Source organism: Notolepis coatsorum, assembly GCF_963971535.1.
Source record: "Notolepis coatsorum genome assembly, chromosome: 1".
Taxonomy (NCBI): domain Eukaryota; kingdom Metazoa; phylum Chordata; class Actinopteri; order Aulopiformes; family Paralepididae; genus Notolepis; species Notolepis coatsorum.
The window spans coordinates 293,054,784-293,071,833 of record NC_140165.1 but is presented as its reverse complement, the minus strand read 5'-3'; the positions used below and the strand labels follow the sequence as shown (position 1 = coordinate 293,071,833).

Here is a 17,050-nt window from a genome sequence, read left to right as displayed (position 1 = left end):
CTGCCGATCAGCACCTCCTAGTGATCCCCAGGACCAGGCTAAAAACAAGGGGTGATCGAGCCTTCGAGGTGACAGCACCAAGGCTCTGGAACGCTCTCCCCCTGGACCTGCGAACTGCCCCCTCTGAGAACTCTTTTAAAAAACAACTAAAAACACATTTGTTCAGGCAGGCTTTTGATCATACATAGGCGCCTTTTCTTGTCCTCACTGTTCTATAGTTTTGTTTTAATTTGTGACTCATGATTTTATCCAAATTCTTTTATTCTACTTTTTCTATCTGGTTTCACTGTTTTTAACTGCTGTTTGTTTGTTGTCATTTATTTCTGATTTTGTTTTATTATGTTTTTATTAAGGCTGTCAAATTTAACGCGATATTAACGCGTTAACTCCCGATTCTATTAATGCCACTAATTTTTTTAACTCAAGATTAACTAAAAAAAAAGATTTTTTATTTTTTTTAACTAGACTTCACTCAGGTGTATTATTGATGCTCTCATTGATACTATGTTTGTTTCTGAAGTGTGTGTGTGTGTGTGTGTGTGTGTGAGATATAGAGAGAGAGGGGGGTGAGAGATGAGGAAGGGGCAAGAGAGAAAGAGAGCTGGGAGAGTGTGTGTGTGAGGGAGAGAGGGGTGTGTGTGATTAATCAGCCCTTGTGTGTGTGAATGTAACAAGTTCCTAACGTTTTCTTTCCCCTATTATTTCATGCACACTTTATTCATTGTTTTAAATTATTATTTTAAAGTTATTTTGTGCATCACTCTGTTTTGAATTTGATGCAAATTTGCAATGCATGAGGGTCATCCTTTTGTGTTAAATGGCTGCATAAAGCAAGCATTTGTTGACTTGCATGTTAATAAGAGTATTAAAACTTGGAACTTGAAAAAGATCCGTTTAAGGTAAAAAATAAAATAAAAATGTGATTAATTTGCGATTAATCGCGAGTTAACTATGGACAATCATGCGATTAATCGAGTTAAATATTTTAATCGTTTGACAGCACTAGTTTTTATATTAAGCTGTAGTGTAAAGCACCCTGTGCATTCGTGCTGTGAAGGGTGCTATATAAATAAAGGTCATTCATTCATTCATCCTTCCTGATGACCTGTCGTACAGAACTTGTAAGTCGCTTTGGATAAAAGCGTCAGCTAAATGACTAAATGTAAATGTGAATGTAAATGCCTTGTAGAATTCCACACATAAGAAAGAAAGATACTGGGATGAATAAACAAAATAGGAAATAAAATGTAGAAATGCATGCAATACATAAATAAATATGAATCTCCATATATGAAATAGAACATTTAGATAAGGTGCTACTGAGATGTTTTTGTGAGTTCTTTGTTTTTTTGTGGAAGTAGCCCTTCTTAAAAATGCATGAACATTCACTGATAATTGGTCTGTAGTGGAGTTTACAATGTCTACATTGCCGGACATTGTAGACTGACATAATTCTGTGCATAGTTTAGTCTACACAGGCCATATTTCAAATAATCTAAATCTTACTTCATTCATCTTAAACATTCTTGATTTGGGGGATTGGTAGTTCCCATGAAATCTGAAGTTGTTCAAACGACAACAGCGATCCACCTTGAATTAAATCACACAGCCGTGTTGGCTGTGTCACAGTCACAAAAGGGGCTACTTAATTCATTAATCCAATCCACTTTATTTATAGAGCACATTTAAAAACAACAAAGTTTACCAAAGTGCTGTACAAGTCCCACAACATAAGATTAAAAAAAAAAAAAAAAGAATTAATAAAAAAAAATTTAATTCGAAGCCTCGAATTAAAATCGAAGCTCGGCCCCGAAGCTTCGATTGCCAAAAAAATAATCGAAGGTCAGCCCTACTCTCTGGACCTTCTCTCTCTCTGGACCTTGTCTGGAGCTTCTCTCTCTCTGGACCTTCCCTGGAGCTTATCTCTCTCTGGAGCTTTACCAAGGGGCTGTTTGGTGTCTGCGTCTAAGGCTCATTAATATCAACCAGCAACTGGGCAGCGTTTCCTCTACATTTGTTTCTATCTTGTAGCTTGCTAGCTCCGTGTTGCAATGACCTCTGTGTTTTCTTCCACATACAAGGCTGGAAGGTGGGCCATGCTGAGGGTCGACATATGCAATGAGTGTATAGTTGTGACATCACAAACTTATGGAAGTCAAAACGTCTCATTATGGCACATACATCTATATATCTGGGGCGACAGTGACTCAGGAGGTAGAGCAGTTGTCTGGTAATCGGAAGGTTCCCCTTCCCAGTTCGATTCCCGCTCCTCCCGGGCAGCGCTTCGAAGTGTCCTTGAGCAAGACGCTTAACCCCTAACTTCTTCCGATGAGCAGATTGGCACCTTGCATGGTCGCCTCCGCTGTCGGTGTGAGTAAATGTGAGGAACAAAATTGTAAAACGCTTTGAATAAAAGCGCTATATAAATGCACCATGTACCATTTACATTATTAATGGTTTAGTATATTTTACTCACTCTGTGAAACTGGTAGATTCTTCATATCATACCAATTTGCATGAACCCTTTTAAAAGAAAATGTATTAGGTGCTTTGGAGGAGTACCTTCATTGATTGATTGATTGATTGAAAATTTTTATTAACAGATTGCAGAATGGGTACAGTACAGCTCAATACACACAATTGTTAAGGGGATGCAGACCAGAGAGACTTTCGTCTAGTTTACATCAGGGTCCCCCATTTTCAATTCATAGTGACATTTATGACATACACAACATACAGATATACAGTCACAGATATAAGAATCTAATCATCTAAACTAATCTAATCGTGACATTTAAGACATACATGACATACAGTACTGTTACATTTGTTACATACAAGATATGCAAATATACAGTACTGTTAAACAGATCCTAACAGTGAATATATACATACGAGGGGGAGGGAAATGTACATTAGGAGGGGGTGGGAGGATGTTCAGACATTACAGAGATCCTAACAGAAAATATATACATACGAGGGGGAGGGGACTGCACATTGTGAAGGGGTGGGTGGGGGGAGTTGGGTGCAAGGTGCAAGCATAGGGAGGGGGGGTGGTTTGGAGATTTACGGGGGCCAGATTTGAATTGCAGCCTTCCGTAGGTGCTCTTTGAAGGTGGGTAGGGATTCACATTTTTTTTACGGCTGTGGGTAGGGCGTTCCACATTGCTGTGGCATAATTGCGAAACGTGTTTAGTCCCTTGTTTGAGCCGAATCTGGGTTGAACTGGATTTGTGAAACTCCCTTTGGTGTTGTGGTCGTGGTATTCACTGACCTTTGGGAAGTATTTTGACATCTACATGGGTACCTTAGTGGTGTAGTGTATCTTGTAGACCAGGCCCATTGCAAGTTGCTGTACTCTCGTCTACTCTAAGCCATCCTAGGTTGTCAAAATGGGCAGGGGTGAGGTGGGTTCTAGGAGTAAGGTCAAGCAGTAGTATGACCAGTTTGTTTTGTGATGTTTGAAACATTTTTTTAGTGCCTTTGTGGTGGTTTGGTACCATGAGGTGCAAGCATAGTCATGGCCACCGTGCTCTCCGCGTGCATTGGTTTGGTCTGAATACGCAGTGTGCGGCACCGTGCTTGTTGAAGATTGAGCTACTTGGAAGAGATGATGTTTGGCTGACTTAAAATGGAATGCTTATCATCTTGTCCCTTTTGTGTCTTCACAGGTAATCCTGGTGCAGGTAAACCCAGGTGAAGCCTTCACTATTCGACGAGAGGATGGTCAGTATCAGTGTATCACAGGTAAGAAATCAGTCCTGCTGTTCCACGTCTCCCTTTCCAGACTGTCCCCCCTAATGAATATAATAAGTAATTATAGAGAAGAGAAAAATATGTAAAACCAGGCGGCTGGGTGGCGTAGCGGAGATTGCGCTCGTCACCAATGCAAGAGGCTGCGGTCTCGACTCCCGGAGTCAGCATTGCCTGCGGCTTGGGCCAGTCGTCATACTATCTCAATTGGCAGAGGACAGGCTGCCTCCTCGTGTACCGGAGGGGACATGTGATGCAAGGCTTCTATCCTCACTACAGCCGACCAGTGGGAGGCATAGTCTAGCAACGTTCAAGATAGGGGAGGGGAGAATTGAAGGGAAAAAAATGATTGGCGATACGAAATTGGGATGGGAGAAAAATAGAAAAATAAGGAGAAAAAGTGGATCAAAAAATAAATATATATGTTTATGTTTATTAAAGGATCCCCATTAGAGACGCATGAAAGAGCCCCTAGTCTTCCTGGGGTCCTGGACAAAACAAATACAATACAAATGTACAACAAAAAATACGAATACAAAATAAAAACAAAACGCAAATAAAAAATTTATACAAATTCACATTATAAAATCTACCATTCCAGTCAAACAAAAAAAAAGATAAAATACACAGATTACAGTTACATACTTGACAAAACACAAATAAAAAATTAATTAATTAATATATATATTAATTAATATATATATGTAAAACCCATAATCTTCCCCAGGCATTCCGCCTGGTTGAGATAAAAATTATTATGTCTCTGGTAAGCATTACATTTATAGAGGAAAACATAATTTTGCTGATTTCCTTTGATTAAATCGACTAGATCATTTAGCTGACAGATTCCACGACTATCAGCTAATCATTTCTTTAGTCAAGGAAAACCCTAATGCTGTCATTGCCCCCCCCCCCCCAATAAACACCCACCCAAATTAACTACTTCCCGTAGTTACAAATACATGTGTAAATAATTGGGGCCTTTTTTAGTTTTCAATCCAGCCTACCTCATAGCCGCGCCTAGTCAAAACAACCAAATTAATTCTATTTCAGTCGCTTACTTCGCTCCTCTAATGTGCCTCGCCACTCTGCCGTCTGCCATTTTTAATTTGACCGACGATTCAATGAAACGTGCACCGATACACTTATCATAATGGGAAATAGCAGTTGTAATGGCAGTGCGTCGGGGATGGGCGGCGTCGGTTTCTGAGTGCGATGCGTTGCACATGGTTATTGGTCCTGATGGAGATCAGTCCCGTTCCCTCTAATGTGGGTCATTACGCAGGGCTTTGTGATGGCAACAAAACGTCTCCGGCGCTGTCACAGAAAAGGCGGCTGCGGAGGGAAGCAAGCGAGACTTCGGGGGGGGGGGGGGGGGGGGTCCTAATTGTAAACGATTATGATCAATTATGGCGCTATGTCGCGCAGGAGGGTATGGATCTGCATAACAGGATTTGGTTTTTGTGTGTATTCCGACTCGCACCGCTAACATCATCCGCCACATATTGATACCGGAGGCAATTCTCCATCACTGCGTTTACTTGAGGGGGGGGTGGCTTGATTTAATAAAGGATGTCGAGGCGACCGAAGCTAGTTGGTGATGAATGTCTGCTTTACCGTTACTAGCCAGAGGTAGTAAGCCTAGACCACCGCCCCCCCTTCTTCCTTTCTGTGGTTTACTGACCATGTGTGTAATATTTCACTGTTATGAGATACCGTCTTTTATCATTATCCATCACCCTGCCTGCTGACCTTTATGGATGACAGTGGGTGGAGTGTTGATGTAGTTGATGCACACCAGTGGGACATTATAGGCTCATATGACAACAGTCCAGAGCGTGAAAATTCTTCTAGTCATAGCCAGGATTGAGTCGACTTAATCCTCCACACGAATGCAATCGTGTGGAAGGACGTCTTTTTAAGCCCGATCGGCGCGGTACCGGTACGAGATTTATTTCCGGTCATACATAGATCAATACAGTCCGTGTTAAGTAATGTTGTGTTTATTTTTCAAATGTTATGTAGCCAAGAGTAAAGACCCTAACCCCATCAAAACAGCAGTCAAGGTGTATATTTTTAGCACTACGTTTGTTTACCAATGATTTTAAGTGTTTTTAGCTAAATATGAGCCTATAAAAATCTCTGCGCATTGCACCAGAAAACGGACAATTTAGAAGAAGAAGCACTCATGAAATCATTGTAGTCCTAAGAAAGAGGAGACCCGTGGCTTTTGATGGACGTCAACATTTCATAAAACTACACTACGCAGCTCAGACCAGCCGCCAACAATGGAAGTCCAACCATTTTTCACGTAATTTTTCTGACCTGTTTTTCGTGTTTATATCTCACAGGTCGAACAAACCTCAACGTTATTGCCATAAAATACAACGTATATTGTTTCTTTACCTTTCTGTGAACATCTAGACATTTTTTTTTGTCGCAATACGGTAAAATATGGCGGAGCTAAGGACATTATACAAAAGTAACAAAAGTTAATTCACGGTCTTTGCTGCCCTGTAACGAAATCCAGATTTAACTCTGCCATTGGAAAGAGGATTTGGCCCGATCCATAGATGTATGACTTGGCCATAATAAAGTAATTTATAGGCCTGATATTCTATATTCATATTTCAAATTGTGTGTCCGGATGGCAAAATTCGGTACTGTATCTATCTAGTACTAAAGCCCCTGTAAATCATCTGTCCTTTGTTCATTTGCTTAGATTTTTTTTGGTCAATGTTAGCATGGTGTTATTCACCGTCAAAGATGTAATAATTTATATTCTTCTTTGGTTCATTACAATTTACTCAACCATAGTAACAGACACAATATTTCTGACATTGGGAATACATTCCCTGACGTCCATAGATGTCCATAGAACAAGCAAATGGCGTTGTAGAAGTGCAGCAATCTTCCATTTACCTGTATGTACCTTTAGCCAAACTTTCTGAAAATATGGCTAGGGCTTAAGAGGTTAAGACTTTACTGATGTATATTATTCTGATACCAAAGATCTCTTTCCCGGGAAATGGCGCATTCATCACTAAAACGCAAATAATCGATTACTAAACGATCCGCAAATCGCTAAATAGCTCCGGAAGGATTCGTTAATGATTAACAAATAAATTATTCATCAATTTAAAAAGCCTAAGTTGACCATAACCACAATGACCGATGAGCCGAGTAAAAGGGAGCAGCCTTGGCTCAGGGGCGCTGATGAGACTACCAGGGAGGAACCGAGGAGGAACGGTGGACTCCTCCCCCACTCCTACAAGAGCACCTGCGACAGACCCCCCCCCCCCCCCCCTTATAATAAGGAGAACGAACCCTCCTAATAGGGAGCGAGCTTCCATGGGCCCTCCATCAGAGCAGAAACAAGGAGCCGAGCGGAGCCTCACAGACCCGTGTGACTGCTGCTAACTGGCCTGTCACAGGGTGCACTCGTCTTTCTGTGACGTGAATAGAGGGATGACTCACCACTGCTCGTGCGAGCAGGGAGGAGGAAATGTGTGTGTACATGAGAGAGGGGGGGTGGGGTGGAGAGGGAGGGAGAGAGCGAGCGAGCGTGAATTTGTGTCTTGTATGTGCATTGTGCGCTTCAGTGTGGATTTGTCATGCGAGCTTAACCCCTAACCCTAGATTGTGCCAGGGGGGGAGGCACGGTGATATGGCAGGCGAACCAGGAGGAACTGGTTTACTCCTCATTTCTACGGAGTCCTTCCATCCCACGCATCTATTTGTGTATTTATTCATTCATGTATTTTTAGCAGCTGGATGTGCGTAATTACTACGTGTTGGCGCCTGACTGCATGACGGCAATCTCGTATATATTTATATACCGGTATATATAAAAAAAAAAAAGTGTGCTTGTACCTTTTTTATCTGGCTTAGAGGGCTGGCGGGAAGGTTAAGCGTGGGGGGGGATGGCTAATTAGAGTGACAGTGACCGTTCAGCATCCTCCACCCGCCTCATCTCCTTGCCACAAAGGGAAGGGCTGTTCTTGCCCAGTGTGGTGAAGTGGAAAATACCCCTCATACCTCCACCGCCCACCCAATGCCCCGGCACTCTCCCTGGCACCTGCTAGCACAGATCTGGATGTGGTGAACACTGAAGGTGACTGATAGCCCACCTGATAAGCCCAGAGACTGATGCAGCGACTCTGCCTCGGAACCATCGCACTGATTAGATCCTCTCCTCTATCTGACTCACTCCGCCAGTGATTCACGTCACTTTGGATGATTCAGTCTCTGGTTAACAGCTGAGAGCAGCCTCCCCAGTTCCACTGGGCCTGTTGAGGCTGATAGAGATGTGCTTTCTCCTATAAGAGCCAAGACGGTGCACTCTGGCTCACTGACAGGCCCCCGGCCCACATGGCACTAAGGTCCACCGAATCGGAGAGGGCTCCCATTTTCTATCGTCTTAACCGACGACTTGATTGTCCGTCTTTCGTGTGCTCTAGCAGTTTTTTTTTGCTGCCATCATGAAAGTAGTGGTATCATATGAAACTAGCAAGGATGCCATGCTTGCTCATCGGGGGAAAAGGAGATATATATTGCTTCAAAGTCTAGCTACATTTTGACGGGGGTGAAATGGGTGTGTGGTCATTTTCAAAGGGGACCCTTGATCTCTCACCTCAAAGGTATCTGCATGAGAATGAGCTCAATGGAATGACAACAATCTTATTTTACATCTATACCAAAACTAACCAAGTACAAAGATGTTGTTTTTGCCTTTTTAAATGGTATATTTGCTTATTTCTGCATACTGTGGTCCCTAAACAGTCTCTGAATGGCATACATTGGGTGAGGCTGTAAAGCTGACACTGGATCCAATGAGTCCAATAGTATTCATGCTGTCCTCATAGTAACCCTTTTAATGTGGTGACACTGTACGCTATAAAATGACCTATCGTGACCCCCTAGGATAATCACAGCCTCATGAAACTTTACAACCAGAAACTAGAGACCTAGGCCATTATGATAATGTATGGCTTGCCTAGTTACGTTGACGTTAATGGACAGCCATCTGAGAAAGGCTTGAGCAAGTTCATCCTCCCTGCCAGTTCTGAACGGAAGCAAAGACTGTAGCTAATACTAATGTTATGCTAACGTTTGTTAGCTACTCACCCCATTCATGATCACGTCCAGATTGTGTTAAAAACACTCACAATGGACTGCTGCACACACAAGGCAGAAAACTGTGCTACAAGTCATCACCAATGATTAGGGGTGTCACAATTAGATTTTTGATTAAAAAGAATAATAAATCTGCACCGATGGCTATGCCATTGTTAGACTATAAAGTCTTGATTTGTAAAGATTAACAGGTCATTACTTTTATGCCCTGAGAACTGTAATTTGCATTTTCATTTTAACAACGGCTACTACAAGGAGAATTTCCAACTAAATATAATATACCATTGTCAGATTGGTTGTGATACCTTAGTGTACCTGGATATCAGTCCATTTCTAAGCCCAACCAGAGATCTTACCTCCAGCAGGTTTCTCGCTCCACTCTTATACGTTGTAATGTTTGTTAACTAGCCACAATTTAGCGGTGCTGTATAGATAACATTTAGCCACTAGATGTCAAACTAGAGCACCAGCATGTCGGACCAAAACAATGGTGTGCTTAGATGGGGTACGATAATTATTGTAATTATCATATGCTGTACAATAATTATTGTAATTATCGTATGACGTACCATCAATCAAGTTCAGATAAAACTGTTAAACTAGTTTATACTACATTTACATTTACATTTAGTCATTTAGCTGACGCTTTTATCCAAAGCGACTTACAAGCTCTGTACGACAAGCCATCAGGAAGGGCACAACTCTTATCAGCTGAGCAACAATGTTCATCAAAGTGTTGAGTGCTACAGTGTAGGTTAGTTTATTAGGACAAGTGCATGACAGTACGGTTAGTTAGTTAGATTAGTTAGTTAGTACGGTTAGTTAGATAATAGTTCTACTTTGGGGCGGCTAGGTGGTGTAGTGGGCAAGGCGCTCACCACCAATGCCGGAGACGCTGGGTTCGAACCCAGCTCTCCGCATTGCTATCCGCTTGGCTGGTCGTTCATACTAACACAATTGGCAGTGTTAGGGGTGGGAAAGCTGATGGGTGGGGATCGGACGTTGTGGACAGCGACTTCTACAGGTCGGTTGGTGCGCCTGCGCAGCAGAATCAGGAAGCGACGGGGGCGGCGTGTCCCTCCCACGCAGACCCCCGCCGCTGAGAGATCGCGCTGTGCAGGTGAAAAGATGCGACGGCTGCTTCCTTGAGTACCGGAGGGGACACGTGATGTAAGGCTTCGTCCACATTGCAGCCGGCTTGTGGGAGGCATGGCCTAACAGCGTTCAAGACAGGGGAGGGTAGAATTGGACGATACGAAATTGGGATGGGAGAAAATAGAAAATGGGAGAAAAAAGTGGATAAAAAAAATACTAGTTCTACTTTTGGTTTAAAATTAGAAAGTTGACGGGCAAGCAAGCCACCATTTTCTTTTTGAACAGTAGCAGAGAAACGGGGACCTCTCAACCAGTTTATCCAATCAGATGCATTCCACGTGGGGAAATGGGAAGTAGGGACAAAATTCTTAAATGATTTATTCATAAATAAAATAAAAACTTTGGGACTTTGTGGATGTATTAGTCTATATAAACATGTTATCTATAGCAGGGGTTCCCAAAGTCGGGGTCGTGACCCACAGGAGGGGGGGGGGTCGCCAAATGATTTCCAAAAAATAAATAAAAAAATCCACAATTTTTTTTTTTTTTTTTTTAGTCAGGCCACTGAACTTAGAAGCAGGCCAGGACAGTGTTTCTAGTTGCAGCAGCGCAATAGTTAGATAACCTAGGTGGGGAACAACCAGGAGATCACTGCAACTCACACAAGTTGGAGAACTATCTCTCTCTCTCTCTCTCTCTCTCTCTTGCTCTCACACACACACACACACACAAAAGGAGCCGCATGTGATTGGGGGAGGCGGGACCCTTACAAAAAACTGTTGTTGCTAATCATTGACACATGCTAGCCTGTAATAATCTCCCCCAGAAAAATCTACTTTGCATTTGATATATTGCAAATATATGCCATCACACACACTGGCATTTAAAGGGTTAGAATTATACAATTAATATGGGGTGTTATGATCAGGGCTGAAGTTGAATAAAAGATTGTATTATTTTCAATCTGACATTACAAAAAAACTGAAAATCCATCAAAATCAGTGTTGTTGCTAATCATACATAATTATGCTAGCCTGTTTTTTAACAATAATTTGCAATAACACTGGCATTTAAAGGGTACAAATAAAAAAAATGCCTGCACCAGAATGCAGGAAATGAAGTCTTTGTAACAAGAAATGTCCTGGCGGGGGACCCCCAGACCCCCTGCTTAAAAAGTGGCCTGACTGGGGCTATATTTTTCACTATTTCCTGGCCTGAATGATTTCCCCAGTCCGGCCCTGGTTAAAAGCCTCCAATGCTTATTAGTGTGTGTGCGTTTGACCATGTGCATATTAAAAAAAAAGGAAAATTATTATTAATTAATTACATTTTTTAATTTGTTTACCTCCTATAATAGTGGGGGTCGCGGCTCTCTGACACCGTTATTTTTGGGTCGCGGCCTGAAAAGTTTGGGAACCCCTGATCTATAGCACCGTTCATTAAGTGTCCTCAAGTCACACTGCTAGGCAACATTAGCTGCCTGTAATTGTCCACCGACGAAGTACACTATGCATTGCATTGTGGGGTGGATTGGATAGACCACCGCAACACTTCCGGGATTCTGAAATCGGGGAGGAGATAGCGGGGGGAGCATATGAATGAATGTGGATGAGAGCCGTGATGTAAGTGGTTGCAGATACGGCTGTGGGGGTGCTAGAGACATGATTGAATAGACGTTTATGCGCCTCAATCTCCTGAACACGGCGCGACCCATTCCTAATCGATCAGAACTAAATCGGCAGAGAAAAAGCCCATTTTAAAGCACCTATTTCCCATGCACATGCGCAGATTGCCCATGGAGTCTGGACGACGCGAGATGACGCACGAATGAATGTGGACTGTTCCATCAGAGGGCGGAGCTTCGGTGGCCAGTGTCCTTTCAGCCGAACAGGATAATGAAAAAATGATCCCACTAAATGGCCAGACGCGTCTTATGGCGACATCTACAATTACCTCATTGAGTTTCCAGGTAGACTAATGTTTATATTTAAGTGCAGCGGTCTGTAGCCACTCACATTACCACCGAAGCTCCCCCCTCTGATGGAACAGTCCACATTCATTCGTGCGTCATCTCGCGTCGTCCAGGGCAATCTGCGCATGTACATGGGAAATAGGTGCTTTAAAATGGGCTTTTTCTCTGCCGATTTAGTTCTGATCGATTAGGAATGGGTCGCGCCGTGTTCAGGAGATTGAGGCGCATAAACGTCTATTCGATCATGTCTCTAGCACCCCCACAGCCGTATCTGCAACCACTTACATCACGGCTCTCATCCACATTCATTAATTTGCTCCCCCCGCAATCTCCTCCCCGATTTCAATGTAACGCGGAAGTGTAGTGGTCTATAGGTGGCGTGTAAGAGACGTATACCAGACTACATTTCCCATAATGCCACATTCTTCGAGACAAAAAAAACCAGAGGAACAGCTAATAGAGGCCTTGCATGGATGGAACATTTGTGTAGTTCTTTCTTCCAACATAGCAAACATTGTTTTGTACATAGCAATGGAAGAGACAACGGTTGCTATGTGCAAAACAGGATGCTACATTTTATTAACAGATTTCAGAATGGGTAATACAGTACAGCTCAATACACACAATTGTTAAGGGGATGCAGACCAGAGAGACTTTCGTCTTGTTTACATCGGGGTCCCCCATTTTCAATTCATAACATTTATGACATATACAAGATATAGAAATGCATGATATTAGAAATGCATCAACAAAAACACATTAATTTGGTGTCTTATTTCAGGATCTTGTAAACAAGTCACAGTATTTACAGTACTTACTCATACACATGCATATGCCCCATAGCTCTCTATGATAGCATATGTACAAAAATGCTGTATATACCACATATATATATTAATTCTCACTGCATATATATATATATATATATATATATCCACACCTGTTTGTACTTAACACATGCACATAAACATTTAGATATATCTATATCTGTACATATCCTACTCTTACAAGTTACGCTGCTGGCCAGTATGACTACAATCATACTGTCTTTATACCTGTATCACTGTATATTATACTACAACTCTGTACATACATCTGATTAGCACTACAGTTAGTAATACTAATTTGTATATTTTGTACCCAGTTAATAATATTATGTACTGTATATTGCTGTTGCACTTGCTCTCTGGTTGGATGCCAAAATTATTTTCGTTGTACTGTACTTGTGCTGTATAATGACAATACATTATTTTGAATCTAATCTAAGTAGAACAGGAATACCATGCTTTTCCAGTGCTCTACCACTGCATAGGATGGGCTGTCTTAAATTCTTCGAAGCTTTGAAGCTTCGTTCGATGGGCATGGGATTCGAATGGGAAAATAAAATTTGAATATATGAACACATCCACCGCCAAAAACGGCTTACGACGGGTTTCAATGTCATGCGAATTCCGCCATTCCACGGCGTATGACGTTATTGAGATCATATTTCATTTTTTCGCCTTGGTATTCATAATTCCCTCACCCAGCCTCGGCTGAGACAGTGGGACTCGGCACAACCGTGCAACGCTTCAATACCGCCACCTGGTGGATGATCGGGCGAGTTACTACCGGAAATGGATCTCTGGTGATCTCTGTGCATCTGGGAAATGCGTCCGGCAGTCACATATTGTTGCGGGACTCTAGACACACATCCGTGTATATGGATCGCTGCCATAACTCAATAATCTATACGATTTGGGCGTTTATTGCGCCATACAAACCGGAAATGGATCTAGTCGATCAATTTCCTCCAGTCTCATCGGCGAACGGTAAGAGGACAGTAACGTTACTTTCAGCGTGATTGTTTATTATTATTAATGCATTGCAAACCGCTCTGATCAATATATCACCCATACTACATAAAGCATTTACTGACTATCACGGAATTATAAACGACCCCCCCCCCCCCTTTCATCCGCGCATGATGAGTCATAACGTTTAGGATCGTATTCAGTTGGATTTTTTAATATAGCGTGTAACACGAATAAACTGCAATCGATAATCTATATTATGCGTTTAGGCCTATAACTAGCGTTCTAGGAATTACTGCAGAAAACGATAAAAACATACTTATATTCTAGACGGTATTTTCGTATGAATATATGAATGAAAAAGTATAACGTTCCTACATCCTGAACGATAGCTAATCGATGTTGAATGGGCCATAGTAATGTCAATTTAGCAATACAATTACAAAAGTTATAGCCCTGCAAAGAAGGTGAACATCTCCATAGGCATAGACTGGTGGCAGTGATCATACATTGATGGATATAAGCGTGGCAGTTAATGTGTTAAAAGAAAATATATATATATTTTTTTGCAAAATCAACTCTGCCTCTCTTTGTTAACACACTGACCGCCAGCAGCACGGGGCGCTGATACCCCTTCATCGCCAGGTCTTTATTCAATGGATATAGTTTTAGACTGTGACATTTGCGAGTGCTTAAAATATATCTTATATTATATCTATGGGTCTAATAACGCCGTCGAGTCTCAGTGAGTTGCTTCTAGTCAACATGCCCTATCAGATTGTTTTTTCATCCGTATATTTACTTTTTATACTGTTTTGAATAGAGTATGGTTTGGGTGCTTTTCAGTAATTCCAGGAAAAAGACGAGAAAAAGGCATTTGACTGTAATCCAGTCATCACGTTGTAATTTTTCGTCTGATTATATAATCATCCGGAAATCAACACTAGATTATCATTATTATGTCTCCTCGTCCATACATGAAATTACCGTAGTAGCGGGCCCCCCCCCCCCCCCCCCCAGCCAACGGTAAACAGCCATACACGGTCCACACAGATAGCTGTGATCGCGGTAGAAATAAATGTCAGATCAACGATCAAATTTATATATAATGGTCTTACCTTGTATCTGATGTAATGCAAAAGAGATAATCCAAATATCTGATCGCAATTCCAAATAATGCTTGTGGAGGTCCGTACCACACTACCGACCGTTTCACAATGATGGGCGGGCGGAGTTACTGTTCGATGCCATCGTTGTATAGAACTGGCTCGCCTGAGTATTTAAACCCCACAGCCCGGCTCAGATCGGCTCCTAAAACACAACGGCCCATTTTCAATGAGATGCAATAGCTCCGCCTGGCAGTAGAGGGCGGTGTTGACCATCTGCCAGCTCAGACAGGCTCTGAAGGGTATACCAGAGGCTGCAGCTATGAATTATGAATGGATATAGCGAATAAACGAAATAACGATCCCAAAAACGAGTAAACTCGTTTCTGGCGCTGAACGCATGGCGGGCAATAACGAATAAACTCGTTCTTGGCGCAGAAACGGTTAACTACAGCAAGCAATGTTGTTTGTTTTTTAAGATGAGGTCGGACTCGGCACTGACAGATTTGTGTTCATTGTGCTGCTTTTATAAAGCCTCAAATGACGGCTTACAATATTTCACGAAAGCAAAGTGTTTCGTTTGTCTAAGATTTAAAAAGGTTTCAACTTTACAGCACTGACAAAGTTGAACAAAGTGCTGTACAAGTCCCACAGCATAAATATATATATATTTTTTTAATAATAAATTAAATCTTTTTTAATATATACCGGTATATATATTTCTTTTATCTCGAAGCTTCGAATTAAAATCGAATCTCGGCCCCGAAGCTTCGAATGCCAAAAAAAAATTCGAAGGTCAGCCCCAATAGGAATTGGGTGTTTTCTTTTTGAAAGTGGTACCCAATGGTTACAGGCAGTCATGCTGGAAGAAAGGGAGCACCAGGCCTCTGTTGTACAAGGTTACAGTGGGGTTCACAGAGATAAAAACAAACAAACAAAAAGGAGTAGGTCCACGTGAGATTAGATCTAGTCATGTATCATTAAGCCCCAGTGGTTGTTAATTTTCATACAGAGTCAGCTGACTCATTGGTTTATCCCGTTCCTCTGCTTCATGTCTGGTCTCGAAGAATATGGTGTCATGGGTAATGTAGTCTCACAGCAGTCTAATGAACCCAATCAGCGGACTAATTGATTGCACCTGTTATTTTGGATCTTTTTGACTGACGTTTTCCTGCTTGTTTGCTGCTGCTTTTAATCTCACCATTTTGCACTGGAGCCCCTTTCTTCACATTGCTCATGTAAAAAAAAATCTGACTATTAATCTCTGCATCAATTTCTGCTTTTCTGAGCCCTTTTTGTGTGTGTGGGGGGGTATTTCTAGTTGAACCAAAAACTATTTTGATTTGTGTAGGTTCAGTATCCAGTAGGGGTGGGAATCGCCACATATCTCACGATATGATACTATTGCGATACTTGCATCACGATAAGATAGTATCGCGATACTAAATATATCGCAATACGCTGAGTATTGCGGATTATTATTATTATTTTTTTTTTGGATCAAATTTAATTTATTACCTTTTTTCAACTGCAAAGTAAAACTTTGTCAACATGTTTTATCTAATAAAATAAAGTTCAGTCTGTTCATCTCACTTCAATAATTTTTATTGTAGAACATGGTATTTTCTCAAGCAGATAGATGTAAACACTGTAATCTGTGTTGCATGTACCTGACAAACTGAACTGTTTGTATTACAGTCATATTCTAACTTAACTGAATGCACATGTGTGTGTGTGTGGACTACTGTACTATTACAGGTATTGAAATGAACAATGCAACTTCCTTATACAAAAAAAAAATATATATATTTTTTTATGAATAATAAAATATCGATACTTGGCGTCCCTGTATCGATACAGTATCGCCACGCAAAGTATCGCGATACTACTACGTATCAATTCCCCCCCCCCACCCCTAGTATCCAGCAACTTATTAAACATAATTGAGCATGGGAATGGCAACCATTAGCATAATGTCCCAATCCTCTCTACATTCAAAGGTTTTTCATTATTTTAATAGACGAGATTCAAAACAATGTTTATTACATGTTAATAGATTGGCATACAGTGTTGAGCCACTAAAATGAGTGCTCAGAGTGCTTCCTGATTGTGTACAGCACTACAGGCCCCCATTGGCATATTTGCGTTTCGTGGTTGTATGATTGGTGTTGGACAGGCTAGGCTAGGCCCACCTG

At 41.6% G+C, this 17,050-nt stretch overlaps 1 protein-coding gene across 2 annotated transcripts in view; it reads left to right on the top strand.

The window, feature by feature from the left end:
• The window catches only part of fndc3a (fibronectin type III domain containing 3A), a 178,486-nt gene that overhangs the window by 61,593 nt on the left and 99,843 nt on the right, over positions 1-17,050 (top strand). For both annotated transcript variants that reach the window (XM_084312740.1, XM_084312741.1), the window contains one exon: positions 3,672-3,747. In XM_084312740.1, coding sequence (XP_084168866.1) covers positions 3,672-3,747 — 76 coding nt within the window. The remainder of the gene's footprint in view (positions 1-3,671; positions 3,748-17,050) is intronic.